The sequence below is a fragment of the Suncus etruscus genome, chromosome 3, assembly GCF_024139225.1.
Source record: "Suncus etruscus isolate mSunEtr1 chromosome 3, mSunEtr1.pri.cur, whole genome shotgun sequence".
Classification (NCBI taxonomy): Eukaryota; Metazoa; Chordata; class Mammalia; order Eulipotyphla; family Soricidae; genus Suncus; species Suncus etruscus.
In genome coordinates this window covers 141,782,668-141,795,766 of record NC_064850.1, presented here as the reverse complement: position 1 = coordinate 141,795,766, position 13,099 = coordinate 141,782,668, and the positions used below count along the sequence as shown (strand labels likewise).

The window sequence follows — 13,099 nt, the reverse complement described above, 5'->3', positions numbered from 1 at the left end:
ACAAGGCTGTCCTCTCTCACCACTCCTATTCAACATAGCACTGGAAGTACTTGCTATAGCGATTAGGCAAGAAAAGGATATCAAGGGAATCCAGATAGGAAAGGAAGAAGTCAAACTCTCACTGTTTGCAGATGACATGATACTCTACTTAGAAAACCCTAAAGACTCTATCAAAAAGCTTCTAGAAACAATAGACTCATATAGCAAGGTGGCAGGCTACAAAATTAACACACAAAAATCAATGGCCTTTCTATATACCAATAGTAATAAAGATGAAATGGACATTAAGAAAACAACCCCATTCACAATAGTACCACACAAACTCAAATATCTTGGAATCAACTTGACTAAATATGTGAAGGACCTATACAAAGAAAACTATAAAACTCTGCTCCAAGAAATAAGAGAGGACACACGGAAATGGAAACACATACCCTGCTCATGGATTGGCAGGATTAACATCATCAAAATGTCAATACTCCCCAAGGCATTATACAGATTTAATGCCATCCCTCTAAAGATACCCATGACATTCTTCAAAGAAGTGGATCAGACACTTTTGAAATTCATTTGGAACAATAAACACCCTCGAATAGCTAAAGCAATCATTGGGAAAAAGAATATGGGAGGAATTACTTTTCCCAACTTTAAACTGTACTACAAAGCAACAATTATCAAAACAGCATGGTATTGGAATAAGGATAGGTCCTCAGATCAGTGGAATAGGCTTGAATACTCAGAAAATGTTCCCCAGAGATACAACCATCTAATTTTTGATAAAGGAGCAGGAAATCCTAAATGGAGCAGGGAAAGCCTCTTCAACAAGTGGTGTTGGCACAATTGGATAGCCACTTGCAAAAAATTAAACTTAGACCCCCAGCTAACATCATGTACAAAGGTAAAATCCAAATGGATTAAAGACCTCGATATCAGCCCCAAAACCATAAGATATATAGAACAGCACATAGGCAAAACACTCCAGGACATTACAGGCATCTTCAAGGAGGAAACTGCACTCTCCAAGCAAGTGAAAGCAGAGATTAACAGATGGGAATATATTAAGCTGAGAAGCTTCTGCACCTCAAAGGAAATAGTGCCCAGTATACAAGAGCCACCCACTGAGTGGGAGAAACTATTCACCCAATACCCATCAGATAAGGGGCTAATCTCCAAAATATACAAGGCACTGACAGAACTTTACAAGAAAAAAACATCTAACCCCATCAAAAAATGGGGAGAAGAAATGAACAGACACTTAGACAAAGAAGAAATACGCATGGCCAAAAGACACATGAAAAAATGTTCCACATCACTAATCATCAGGGAGATGCAAATCAAAACAACGATGAGATACCACCTCACACCCCAGAGAATGGCACACATCACAAAGAATGAGAATAAACAGTGTTGGCGGGGATGTGGAGAGAAGGGAACTCTTATCCACTGCTGGTGGGAATGCTGTCTAGTTCAACCTTTATGGAAAGCGATATGGAGATTCCTCCAAAAACTGGAAATCGAGCTCCCATACGATCCAGCTATACCACTCCTAGGAATATACCCTAGGAACACAAAAATACAATACAAAAACCCCTTCCTTACACCTATATTCATTGCAGCTCTATTTACCATAGCAAGACTCTGGAAACAACCAAGATGCCCTTCAACAGACTAATGGCTAAAGAAACTGTGGTACATATACACAATGGAATATTATGCAGCTGTCAGGAGAGATGAAGTCATGAAATTTTCCTATACATGGATGTACATGGAATCTATTATGCTGAGTGAAATAAGTCAGAGAGAGAGAGAAAAACGCAGAATGGTCTCACTCATCTATGGGTTTTAAGAAAAATGAAAGACACCCTTGTAATAATAATTTTCAGACACAAAAGAGAAAAGAGCTGGAAGTTCCAGCTCACCTCAGGAAGCTCACCACAAAGAGTGATGAGTTTAGTTAGAGAAATAACTACATTTTGAACTGTCCTAATATTGAGAATGTATGAGGGAAATGTAGAGCCTGTTTAGGGTACAGGCGGGGGTTGGGTGGGGAGGAGGGAGATTTGGGACTTGGGTGATGGGAATGTTGCACTGGTGATGGGTGGTGTTCCTTTTATGACTGAAATCCAAACACAATCATGTATGTAATCAAGGTGTTTAAATAAAAAAAAAATTAAAAAAAATGTTTATTGATCAATCATCTTTAGGTTATGATAATCAAATTTGATGTGGGTATGGAATTTCACCCTAAACTATCAAATTGTAGGACCAGTAAAGTTTGTTTTGATGACAGGACAATTATGTGATCTTAGATGTGTAGTGGCAATACTCATTTATTGCGTTAAGAATTTACAGGCAGGGGCCGGAGAAATAGCATGGAGGTTAGGCGTTTGCCTTTCATGCAGAAGGTCATCGGTTCAAATCCCAGCATCCCATGTGATCCCCTGTGCCTGCCAGGAGCGATTTCTGAGCGTGGAGTCAGGAGTAACCCCTGAGCACTGCAGGTGTGACCCAAAAACCAAAAAAGAATTTACAGGCACCAGTGATATAGCTCAGTTGAAAAACATGTCCCTTGCACACATGAAGCCCTGAGTAAAATCCTCAACATTGGAAAAAACAATAGAATAGAAAAGAAAATTAACTGTATCTCAAGGGGACTATTTAATGAGACTTCATAAAGGGAAGCTATCGTGAGAATCAGAGGTCAAAATAAATTAAACTTCAGACAATAGAGTTTTACCCGGTTTTGCTATCAAATTAGTGTATGACCTTCAGTAAATTACTTCTCCTGAGTCACAGTTCTCATCTGGAAGCTGATGATAATCTCTTACTTTAGCCTCTAGAAGGGTTTGAAAAGACTTGATATTGACATCATGAGACTTTCTGGGGAGAGCACGGCTCAGACTGAAGCTTAAAAAGAAGGAAAAATTTACTTCTGGTTTTCATTGTGGTGTAAGGAGAATAGGGAACCCATAACATGGGCTCCACATTGCAGGACTTATTATTTACATAGCCTGTACATCTTGCAGTTGAAAAGAATAAGCCTTCCTGGCTTTCAGTAAGTATAAGCTTGCTTAGGTGCAGGGAAAGGATGGTTATAGGACTTGAAAACTGTGAGGAGTTGAACATCACACATGGAGCACACTTGTCATGTGTTCATGACAAGTCATACTTAAAGTTGCACACCCTTTTGAACAGTCTATTGACAGTAATATTATGCAGTTGTGTTGGGCATGTATCTGAAGTGTGGTTGCTCTATTAACTTGAATAAATACTGCCAGTCTGTTCACCAGAGCAGTTGTACTAAATCACACTGCCACCAGAACACTTATGGTTGGGGCATAAGTTGTTTATTCTGTACTTGAGGAGGATTTATATTGTTCCCAGTGTTCCTAAGGACAAATGATGCTTCTGACATCACCCAATTGAAATTTGTGCTTGGACATAGATTTTTGCTTCTTTTGGGTAAATACTTAGGATGTTTGGTGGTGGTGGTGGTGGTGGTGGTGGTGGTGGTAGGGAGGTACACCCTACCTGGTTGTGCTCAGGGGCAACTGCTAGTGGTATTTGAAATTTTGTATGGTATCTGGGGACAGCAGATAGGGATCTAACCAGAGCCAGCTGTGTGCAAGACAAATGCTTTAATCCTTGGGTTCTTGATTTTTTTGTTTTGTTTTTGGATCACACCTGGTGGTGCTTAGGGGTCACTCCTGGCTCTGTGCTCAGGGGTCATTCCTGGAGGTACTCCAGATGCTGAGAATAAAATTCAGGTTAACTGTGTGCAAGGCAAACATCCTACCATCTGTGGTATCACTCTGGCCCCCAAAACCATCTTAATTTTTAACTTCTAAACACCCTTTTATTCGAAATCTTTTTTTTCTTTTAAAATAATATTTTATTTAAACACCTTGATTACAAACATGATTGTGGTTGAGTTTCAGTCATGAAAGAACGCCCCCATCACCAGTGCAACATTCCCATCACCAAAGTCCCAAATCTCCCTCCTCCCCACCCCATATATAACGCTTCAGCTTGAGTAATTTTTTTCTCTTTTTTTATACTTCTAGAGCCAAAGGACCATGAAAGAACTTGTACCTCATCCAGGAAGATATGTCTTTGTTATCCATTATTGTCAGCCTGAGCACCCCACATTTTCTGCTCAAGTGTTTGTGGATGGAGGGGAACTGCGGCCAGGTAAACACTGGGAAAAGCTACATCCCTACTCACTTATTCTTGCCCAGTGTGACTGGAATCTGTCTCTTTGTCCCAGGTGACTTTCGTGCTTCTTTTTGCCCCCATGTGTTGGGCTGCCAAGACCAAGTTATCTCAGAAAATCAAGTTGAATTTGATGTCTCAGAACCTGAGGTGGCTGTGACAGTGAAGATTCCAGAAGGAAAATCCTTAGTGTTGGTGCGTCTGTTTGTCCTGTAGCCTGTTGTTCAGATGGCTGCATTGGTGGGCTGTCTCTATGTCTGACTCATGGCAGTAATTCCTTCATAGAATCAATGTCATGTTTATAGAATAATGGCAAAATTATAGCCTGCTTAAAAAAGAGGTGATAGTAACAATCAAGGAAAACTCAAATAATACAGACATAACTAGAAAGAGTTATAGATCTTTCTAGTAGCATATGAATCCACAGCACTACATCACAATCTCCCCAAGTATCACAAGGGGCAACCCTGGAAGTCCTCAGCATTGGCTTAATGGCCCTGGTCATTCTAGGACCATTGCATTGAACCACTACCTCCTTGACTGAATGTCTTTGAGGAGTAGCTCTTGACTTCCTGAGCACCACTTGGAAGATCCTCCACCAAAAAATCTTAATAATTTTCTTTTGGGGGATGGTTCTCCTTGCAATGTAGTACTCAGGAGACCCAGGTGACCTACCTGATGGTTCTTCGTCAACCAGGCTAGAGGTTCAATGCCCGGGACCGAGGATATATTGTTCCTGGGCCTTGAAGGGGGATCTAGGCCCTGTAATTGTGTGTATTATCTGAGCCACCATGAGTTTCATTCGGGGACCTCTAAGCATAGATTGGGGGGGCGCATGTTAAACAGGAATTAAACCTAAGCCAGGCATAACTAAGCATGTGCTCTAGCTACCATATTATTTCCAAGCCCTCTGATGATATTCTTCAGTGACTTCTCAATCTCCTTGCCCTCATATGTAGGTATTCATTGGAGAAGGACACTGAGCACTTTGCTTTCTCTCAATTTTCCCTTTGGATCACATTATCTGCATTTGGTTGTTTTTGTCATTTTAGGAATCACTCTTCCATCTGTGAGTTCTCTGGCTTCTGTTAAACTCCAGGCACACTGTGGGATTATCTCTGGTCACTTTCTGAAACTAGAAATTCCACTAGTTACTCAAACCTAGCCAATTCCTTCTCAGCTGGAAGCATGGTCCTGGTCATTTTTTATACTGGTCATGGCTTTAGTGATTGAACATATGTCTACCTCGTGCCTTAGAGTATTTCAGAATCCCAGAAACCATCACTATGACCTTGCTATAAAGGTGTCAATTCTTAGGAACAGAGGCTTGTCTTTATTCATGCTGTGCCTCCTGTGCCTAGAATTTTCTGACACATTGGTGATAGTGTAGTAGATTAAATTGAATAATGTCAGGACACTAGACTAGATCTATATGTTAAGGAGTGGTTGATTTAAAAAATGCCTTTGGCATTTGTTACTAGAAGAGTTGGGTTTCTTTGGGTACAGAGAATGAGCAGGGCTTTTCAAGACCAAGCTCTGATTACTTGTGATAGAGCACTAGATACTATGCAAACTTCAGCAGCCAGACTCTGAGGTCCCTTCTGGCCCTGCTATTTCAGTTTTCTCCCCTTAGAAAATAGTTAGCACTGGCTCTATGGGGGTACATCAGACATACCAAATAAAGCCCTCTCATCATAAATGCCCCCTGTATACCAGGTCATCTGTCCTCTGGGAACACATTTTCTATGGGGTATGTACGTATTTCTTGTTCTCTACCTAGGAACATGGGTTGAGCCTTTAGCACTGACTTAAAGTTGTTTTGTGTTCTTTATTCATAACTTCTCTTTTACTTAGTCTTGAGCTTCATGATAAGAAACATGGAGCTCAGGGATGAGAAGTAGATGTTCCTTGTTAGAAATCCTATGGCAGGTGCCAGGGCGATATAGCACAGTGGTAGGGCATTTGCCTTGCATGCAGCTCACCCAGGATGGACCTGGGTTCGATCCTCAGCATCCAATATAGCCCCCAAGACTGCCAGGAGCGATTTCTGAATGCAGAACCAGGAGTAACCCCTGAGTGCAGTGGGGTGTGGCAGAAAGGAAGGAGAGAGAAAGAAGGAAGGAAGGAAGGAAGGAAGGAAGGAAGGAAGGAAGGAAGGAAGGAAGGACGGAAGGAAGGAAGGAAGGAAGGAAGGAAGGAGGGAGGGAAGGGAGGGAGGGAGGGAGGGAGGGAGATGAGGGAGGGAGGGAGGAAAGAAGGAAGGAAGAAAGAAAAGAAAGAAAGAAAGAAAGAAAGAAGAAAGAAAGAAAGAAAGAAAGATAAAGAAAGAAGGAAGAAGAATGAAGAAAGAAGGAAGGAAAGAAAGAAATAAAGAAAGAAGAAAGAGAAGAAAGAAAGAAAGGAAGGAAAGAAAGAAAGAAAGAAAGAAGAAAGAGAGAGAGAAGGAAAGGAAGGAAGAAAGAAAGAAAGAAAGAAAGAAAAGAAAGAATGAAAGAAAAGAAAGAAAGAAAGAAAGAAAGAAAGAAAGAAAGAAAGAAAGAAAGAAAGAAAGAAAGAAAAGAGAGAGAGAGAAGAAGAAAGAAAGAAGAGAGAAAGAAAGAAAGAAAGAAAGAAGAAATAAAGAAAGAGAGAAAGAAAGAAAGAAAGAAAGAAGAAAAGAAAGAAAGAAGAAAGAAAGAAAGAGAGAAAGAGAGAAAGAAAGAGAGAAAGAGAGAAAGAAAGAAAAAGAAATACTATGACATGCTGATGGGATGCTTTTAGGTCCGAATTCTAGTGGTGCCTGCAGAAAACTACAACTACCAAATCCTTCATAAGAAGTCCCTGGATAAGTCATCTGAGTTCATCACCAACTGTGGGGGAAACAGTTTTTATATCGAGTAAGTATTGTTTTGTGAAAGAGCGGAGTTGTCTCTAAAGCCTTTCTTCTTCCTCTGGGCACCCCAGGAAGCCGCAGGGAGTCACAGGTATGGGGGTGAGGGAGAGGTTCTACCCAGTGCACAGGAGTCTCCACTCCAGCACACTCCACTACATACTTCTGAGCAAGACTTTCCTTGGCCATTTCAGGTCACTTAGAACCACCTCTTAGTTGCTGCCTGCTGGTTTGTTGAAATTCCAGAAAGATGGCCACAAGTTCCCTCTCTGCTAGAAAGAACTCAAGATTCACTTTCTTTTTCCCTGTGAATGATTGGAATGTCACCAGACAGACCTTCCATTTTCCACTCCTGGGGCCCCATCTGCCAGGAGCCTAGGTTGATGTTGGCTTCTAGTGCTTTCCCTTGTAGCCCCCATAGCCCCTCATAAGTGTCCTCTTTTCAGAGACACTGTTCCCAGGGAGCTCAGGGGCCCACATGAAGAGAAAATGCCAGGAACAAAGACTCAAAGGTTCAGTAACTAAGGATCTGAGTGGCCAAGTCACTCCTCCACAGCAGTGTGACCTGGGGTGTCACTTATACTCTCTAGAAAATATATTGGCCACATCTATGAAATGGGGCCTACGCGCAATTGATTAGGTGGTTATAAGATTGTCTAGAACACATTAAATAAATCTTAGTAATTTACCTCCTTATTGTCATTGTTAGTGTCATACTAGCAACCATATAATGTTCTTTCTTTTTAATAGCTAATCAATTGAGACATAGGTAAATTTTCAAAGGAAAGGGAAGAGTTGAGGGGCATTTCTGGATATTGTTCTCATTTCTGTCTCCACAGCCCCCAAACAGCCTCCCAGTTTTGCAAGACTTCTGCCACATCATTGGTGGCCCTTTACCACAAGGGTGCACTGCCTTGTGAGTGCCACCCAGCTGGGGCCATTGGCCACCACTGCAGCCCCAATGGTGGACAGTGCCCCTGCCGACCTGGTGTCACAGGGCAGAAATGCAGCCGCTGTCAGGTGGGCTACTTCGGATTCCCACACTGCAAACGTGAGTGCACCTTCAGATCATGTGAGAGTGCCTGGGCCCTGCTAACGCAGGTTTTCTCAAATGTCCCTGTGCTGGAGCTGCACCAAGACTCCTGTGAAAATGTGGGTTCTGATTCAAGGGGCTAGATGGGCTGAGAGTCTAAATTTCTGATCTGCAACCAGCTAGTGTCCACTGTTGGCTCAAGGGCTGCTCTCTGAGTCATAAGGTTCTAGGGAAAAAAATAGGTGCATTTTTACATTCATTGTGACCCAGGCACTTGGCGAAGCAGGTGCATGTATGTATCAATAAGCATAAGAATTCTGGAAAGCTCAATCCCCTATCTTGTGAACATCTCCCTTTTTTTTTTTGCAGTTAACCCTTAGTAGAAATAGGGGGTGATGAGAGCATTGGGAGCACAGTAAGTCCTTGAAGCTCAAGAATTATCTTGGGTCCTGAGTCCCAGAAACATCTCAGGCCACATATTAAAGTGTGATGTAAATTCATGAAAAGGAGTTACTAGAGCAGATGTGGGGAACAGCCATTCTATGGGTTGAATAATGCCCACAAAATCATCTGTGGTGCATGACAGGGCAAACACAAATGCTTCTCACATTTGCTAGAAGCCCACCTGCCTGTACTGTAAGGCCTGTAAAAGATAATACACCTCCAGCAGAATCAAATATCCTATCCCTACTGTGGGAAACACAGCAGCTGCTGTCTGCCTAGACCATTAGCTCAGTGCAGTAGGGGCTGGGGGCCTCCTAAAGATGCCTGTGAGCAGCTGCTGTTGATGCCATTGCAGACAGCCTCAGCATTCCAGTCAAAATAAGGAGTATGTGCTCTCCTTCAAATTTCCTATAGGTTTTACTCTGTAAACATCACCAAGAGTTGGCAGAGTGCATCATGAGATCTAGCCACCGGAGAGAGTCACAGAGAAAAAACTCCTTGTCCCCTCTGGGGCATTGTCACCGGACTTGGCCACAAGTCCCTGTCCCTACTCAGCACTCAACCATTATGTCAAGGTTGTGAGCCTTTGCTAAGTTGATTTGACCCCAAGAAGGGTCCTCCCCAAACCCCAGTCCCCAGTAAGTCTATGGGTAATAACAAACAAGACAGCCTGGTTAGAAGATTCTGGAAGTTCTACTAGAGGTTGGGCAACCTCTGATCTTACCATTGTCTCTCTCTGCCTTGGTCAGCATGCAGCTGTGGTGGACGCCTCTGTGATGAGATGTCCGGGAGGTGCCTTTGCCCGCCCCACACAGTCAGGCCCCAGTGTGATGTGTGTGAGCCCAACTTCTTCAGCTTCCACCCCTTGACGGGCTGTGAAATATGTAACTGTTCCAAGATGGGCACCCTAGGGACTGAAAGCCCAGAGTGTGACAGCCAGCATGGGCAGTGCAGGTAAGCTCAGGGCCTATCCTGGGGAAAGGAATATACTTCTGCCCTCATTCTTCCTCACTTGGCAAAGGTTCCAGTTTGCATAGAAGAGCTTCCAGTACAGACTGGAGGCAGGTGTGGGGTGACTGTGCCCCTTCTTGGGGGTTGTTCAGATAGCCAGTGTGAACAGGTGACCAACCTGAAGTTGATGGAGCCTCAGTTATTCAAGATGGGATATGCCTTAACTTCTGCTATCATTTCTTCTAGCCCATTCCCTGGCCCAAGTACTAAGCACCAGTTCATTTGTACAGCAGTTGTAAGCCTCTCCCCTTCCATAGTCTTGAGAGGGGGAATGATGTGTGACAGAGAGTGGAATCTAACTCAGGTGACTGAGCAGGAAGAGACTCTGGGGCCTCCACAGGGGTGTAGTGTGGTTGTTCTGGGTCGCATGCCTGGTATGTGGGAGCCAGGAATCCTCTAGAGCCTGTCTGAGAGTGGAGCTCACTCAGCTACCACCAAGAAGTCTAGGGCACACATAGGAGGTAGGAGAGGAGGTCAGATGTCAATTCAGCCACGTGACTCCTGGCTAAAAAGTTGGATTGACTGGGTCTGGCTCTGCACAGGAACCTAATGCCACACAATTCCAAGTAAACAGCCCAACAAAATCAGAAGTAGCTAGAGTGCCAAAGGCATTTGGATAACTCTAAGAGAAGAGGCTGGAAAGAACTAGCATGGGCATGCAGTGGCAGGAGCTCTGGAGCAGAGCATGACATCTGTGAGAAGGCAAAGGTTCCTCATCTGCCCCACTTCCCCAAGGGCTCACATTCACCAGTTCAGGCACATGGGGCTGTGAACTCTACTCCTGCTCTGGACATGAGAAGCCCACAGGCAGCTGCTGATAGTGCACATCAGCAGCTCGTCTTCCAGGGCAGCTATGAGTTTCCAGCATCTGTTGTAACAGAATAACAGATAAGATATTTTTAAGATAAAATTTTTAATAAAACTAATAAATTCTGTTACCAATTTTTAATATTCTTTAGAACCTTATTTGTGTGTGTGTGTGTGTGTGTGTGTGTGTCTATTTCACAGTTGAGTATCTAGGGTTTTTGTTTGTTTGTTTTTCTATTTTTTGTGTGTGTTCTGAGAACTAAACCCAGGGCCTCCCACATACAAATTAAGTGCTCTTTCCTGACCCTAAGATTGATATAGTCTCACAGTTCTATAGATTTACAAGTTCAAAATAAGTGTTGGTAGTGACATACTCTTTCTAAATGCTCTAGAAGAGAATTTATTTCATGGTTTGTGTGTGTGTGTGTGTGTGTGTGTGTGTGTGTGTGTGTGTGTGTGTGTGTGTGTGTTGCTGGTGATCGTTAGCCTGTTAGCTGCACCCCTCTAGTTTCTGCCCTATTATGACATGACTTCTCCACAAATGTCTGTTGTGTGTGTGTGTGTGTGTGTGTGTGTCTGTCTGTCTGTCTGTCTGTCTGCCTGCCTGCTTGTCTGTCTGTCTGTCTGTCTGTCTCTTCTTTTCTTCTGGGGACACAAGTCATTGTATTTAGGCTCACATCATTCCAAAATGAACTCACTTCAACTTAGTTATATCTGCTAACACCTCATTTCTAAATACGGTGACAGTCTCTGATATAGGGGATGAGAACATGAACATATATCCTCTGGGGGTTGGGGAAGACAAAATCCCACTCTGTAGTAGCAGTGTTTGTTTTCCTGAAGTGAGGGTCCTTAGCCACACCTTTGATTATTTCCTGATACCTAACACCATCTTTGTACTCCCGGAACCTCGGAAGGAAGCTGAGTGAGAACTTGAGTCATGAAAACTTTCCAAGGCTCTAAAACCACAGATGTGATTCCCCCCTGAATCACCTCCTGGACTCAGCTCTCTCAAATGAAAAATATGAATGGAGGTGATTAACAAAGAGAATTTTATAGTGATCTCCAAAGAGTTTTTGTCACAGTGAGCTTCTATCTGGTTTAGTTCTCTGCATTGATAACCCTGAAAATCAGGAACTTAATGCATTGCCAAAAGCTTTAGTGTGCTGAATGCATCTAGGGGACCCTTGATCTAACTTATTTACATGAAATTTCTGATGTACAAAGAGAATAGCACTTACTGGGCATATTCCTACCAGGGCCCACAGGAGCAGTGGAGCACAGAGAGATGCACAGACAGTGCTTAAAAGTGTTGTGCTGAAGAAGATGGTAAGTGGGAGGGAGAAAAGATCTGAGTGTGCCCACCATGGCTCAGTCAATATAGAAATGAGACAGAAATTGTGTGTGATTCAATGACTTTATTATTGCTCTCAGTTAGCTTCATGAGAGAAAATAGCTCCACTATGTGTAAGTCTTGGTCCCCTAAGTAGCTGAACAAATGACAGAACTTTGTAGGTTGGGGCCTTAATGTGTTCATGCCACTTGATGTGAGTTGTGCTGTGTGTTTTAATATATCCTCTCTACTGTGCTGTAGCTCCAGTTACTTTGTTTTCTTCTGTTCATTCACTGATGAGTGACCTTTGTCAACTCTCCTGTACTTTCATCTTGTCTTCTACTGCTGCTAAAAGGTGTTTGAGAGCCTTTTCCCTTCAAAAGCAAATACCTATCACTTATTTTCTATAATTTCTATGACTTATTAGCTCTTCCTTTGTTCTCCATTTGTCTCAGATCTCCCTCCCTTCCTTGAAAACCAAGTATATTTTAGTGAAAGGAAACTGATTGTCAAAAACATTGCCATAAACCAGAGTTCTAGAGTACATGTAAATTAAAAGCGTGGCTCTACATAAAGCCAAAAAGGTATCCCTGACCAGTTCTGCCATTCTGGGCTTGAAAAGATGGTCACAGGAGAGTGAGGAATATAGTTGAAAGTTATAAAACAAGCCAGCCTATTGTGACTGAAACACTTTAGTGACTTCTCAGTAGAAAACATTAGTCAAAAAGAAATCTGCAAAGTGCCCTAAAATAGAACAAAGAAAACCATAACATTAGAACTACCATTAGAACAGGATATAGAATATTATGAAAAAGGAAGCTTATTAGGTTAAGAATAATTGGTTTTAGGGGCGGGAAGATAGAATCTGACCCTGGTTTAATTCCTGGCACCAGTCTCCTGAGCATTCCCAGATGTGACCATATGTGTCCAGAAGTACAGCTTCCAGCACTACTTCTAGGGTGGCTTGAGTCTTTCTGGTACCACAAGACCTGAGTAGCATTGCAGCCTTAGACTTTTGCAAGGAAAGTTGGCCCAGTTGGCTGAAGATAACTGGTGAGACCTCTGGGTCTTCTGAACACACTTTTAGACACCCCCCATTATATATTTGAAAAAATGAAATAATTTATTATGCTTTATGTGGAATCAATGTACACAGATCCTCTAGCAGAAGCCAAGTCTGACAAATAAGTCCTGTCAATAGAAGGCATTTAAGGCTAGTGCAATAAGAATCTGGGTATTAAAAAGGACAAGAGAATGAGGTTTTTATATGAACAGCAGAATAAGCAGTTTATAGCCATAATAAATATTCATGTTTAATTTTATTGGGAAAATGTAAAAGATTAGCTAGAAAGCAGGAAAGGAAGCTAAAAAGGAGTGTTTAGGAGACCGA

General features: G+C 42.5%; 1 protein-coding gene across 1 annotated transcript in view; it reads left to right on the top strand.

Moving 5' to 3' along the window:
- The window catches only part of LAMA3 (laminin subunit alpha 3), a 241,196-nt gene that overhangs the window by 137,847 nt on the left and 90,250 nt on the right, over window positions 1–13,099 (top strand). The window contains exons 29-33 of the mRNA XM_049770908.1: window positions 4,065–4,191; window positions 4,268–4,407; window positions 6,973–7,088; window positions 7,921–8,132; window positions 9,308–9,512. Coding sequence (XP_049626865.1) covers window positions 4,065–4,191; window positions 4,268–4,407; window positions 6,973–7,088; window positions 7,921–8,132; window positions 9,308–9,512 — 800 coding nt within the window. The remainder of the gene's footprint in view (window positions 1–4,064; window positions 4,192–4,267; window positions 4,408–6,972; window positions 7,089–7,920; window positions 8,133–9,307; window positions 9,513–13,099) is intronic.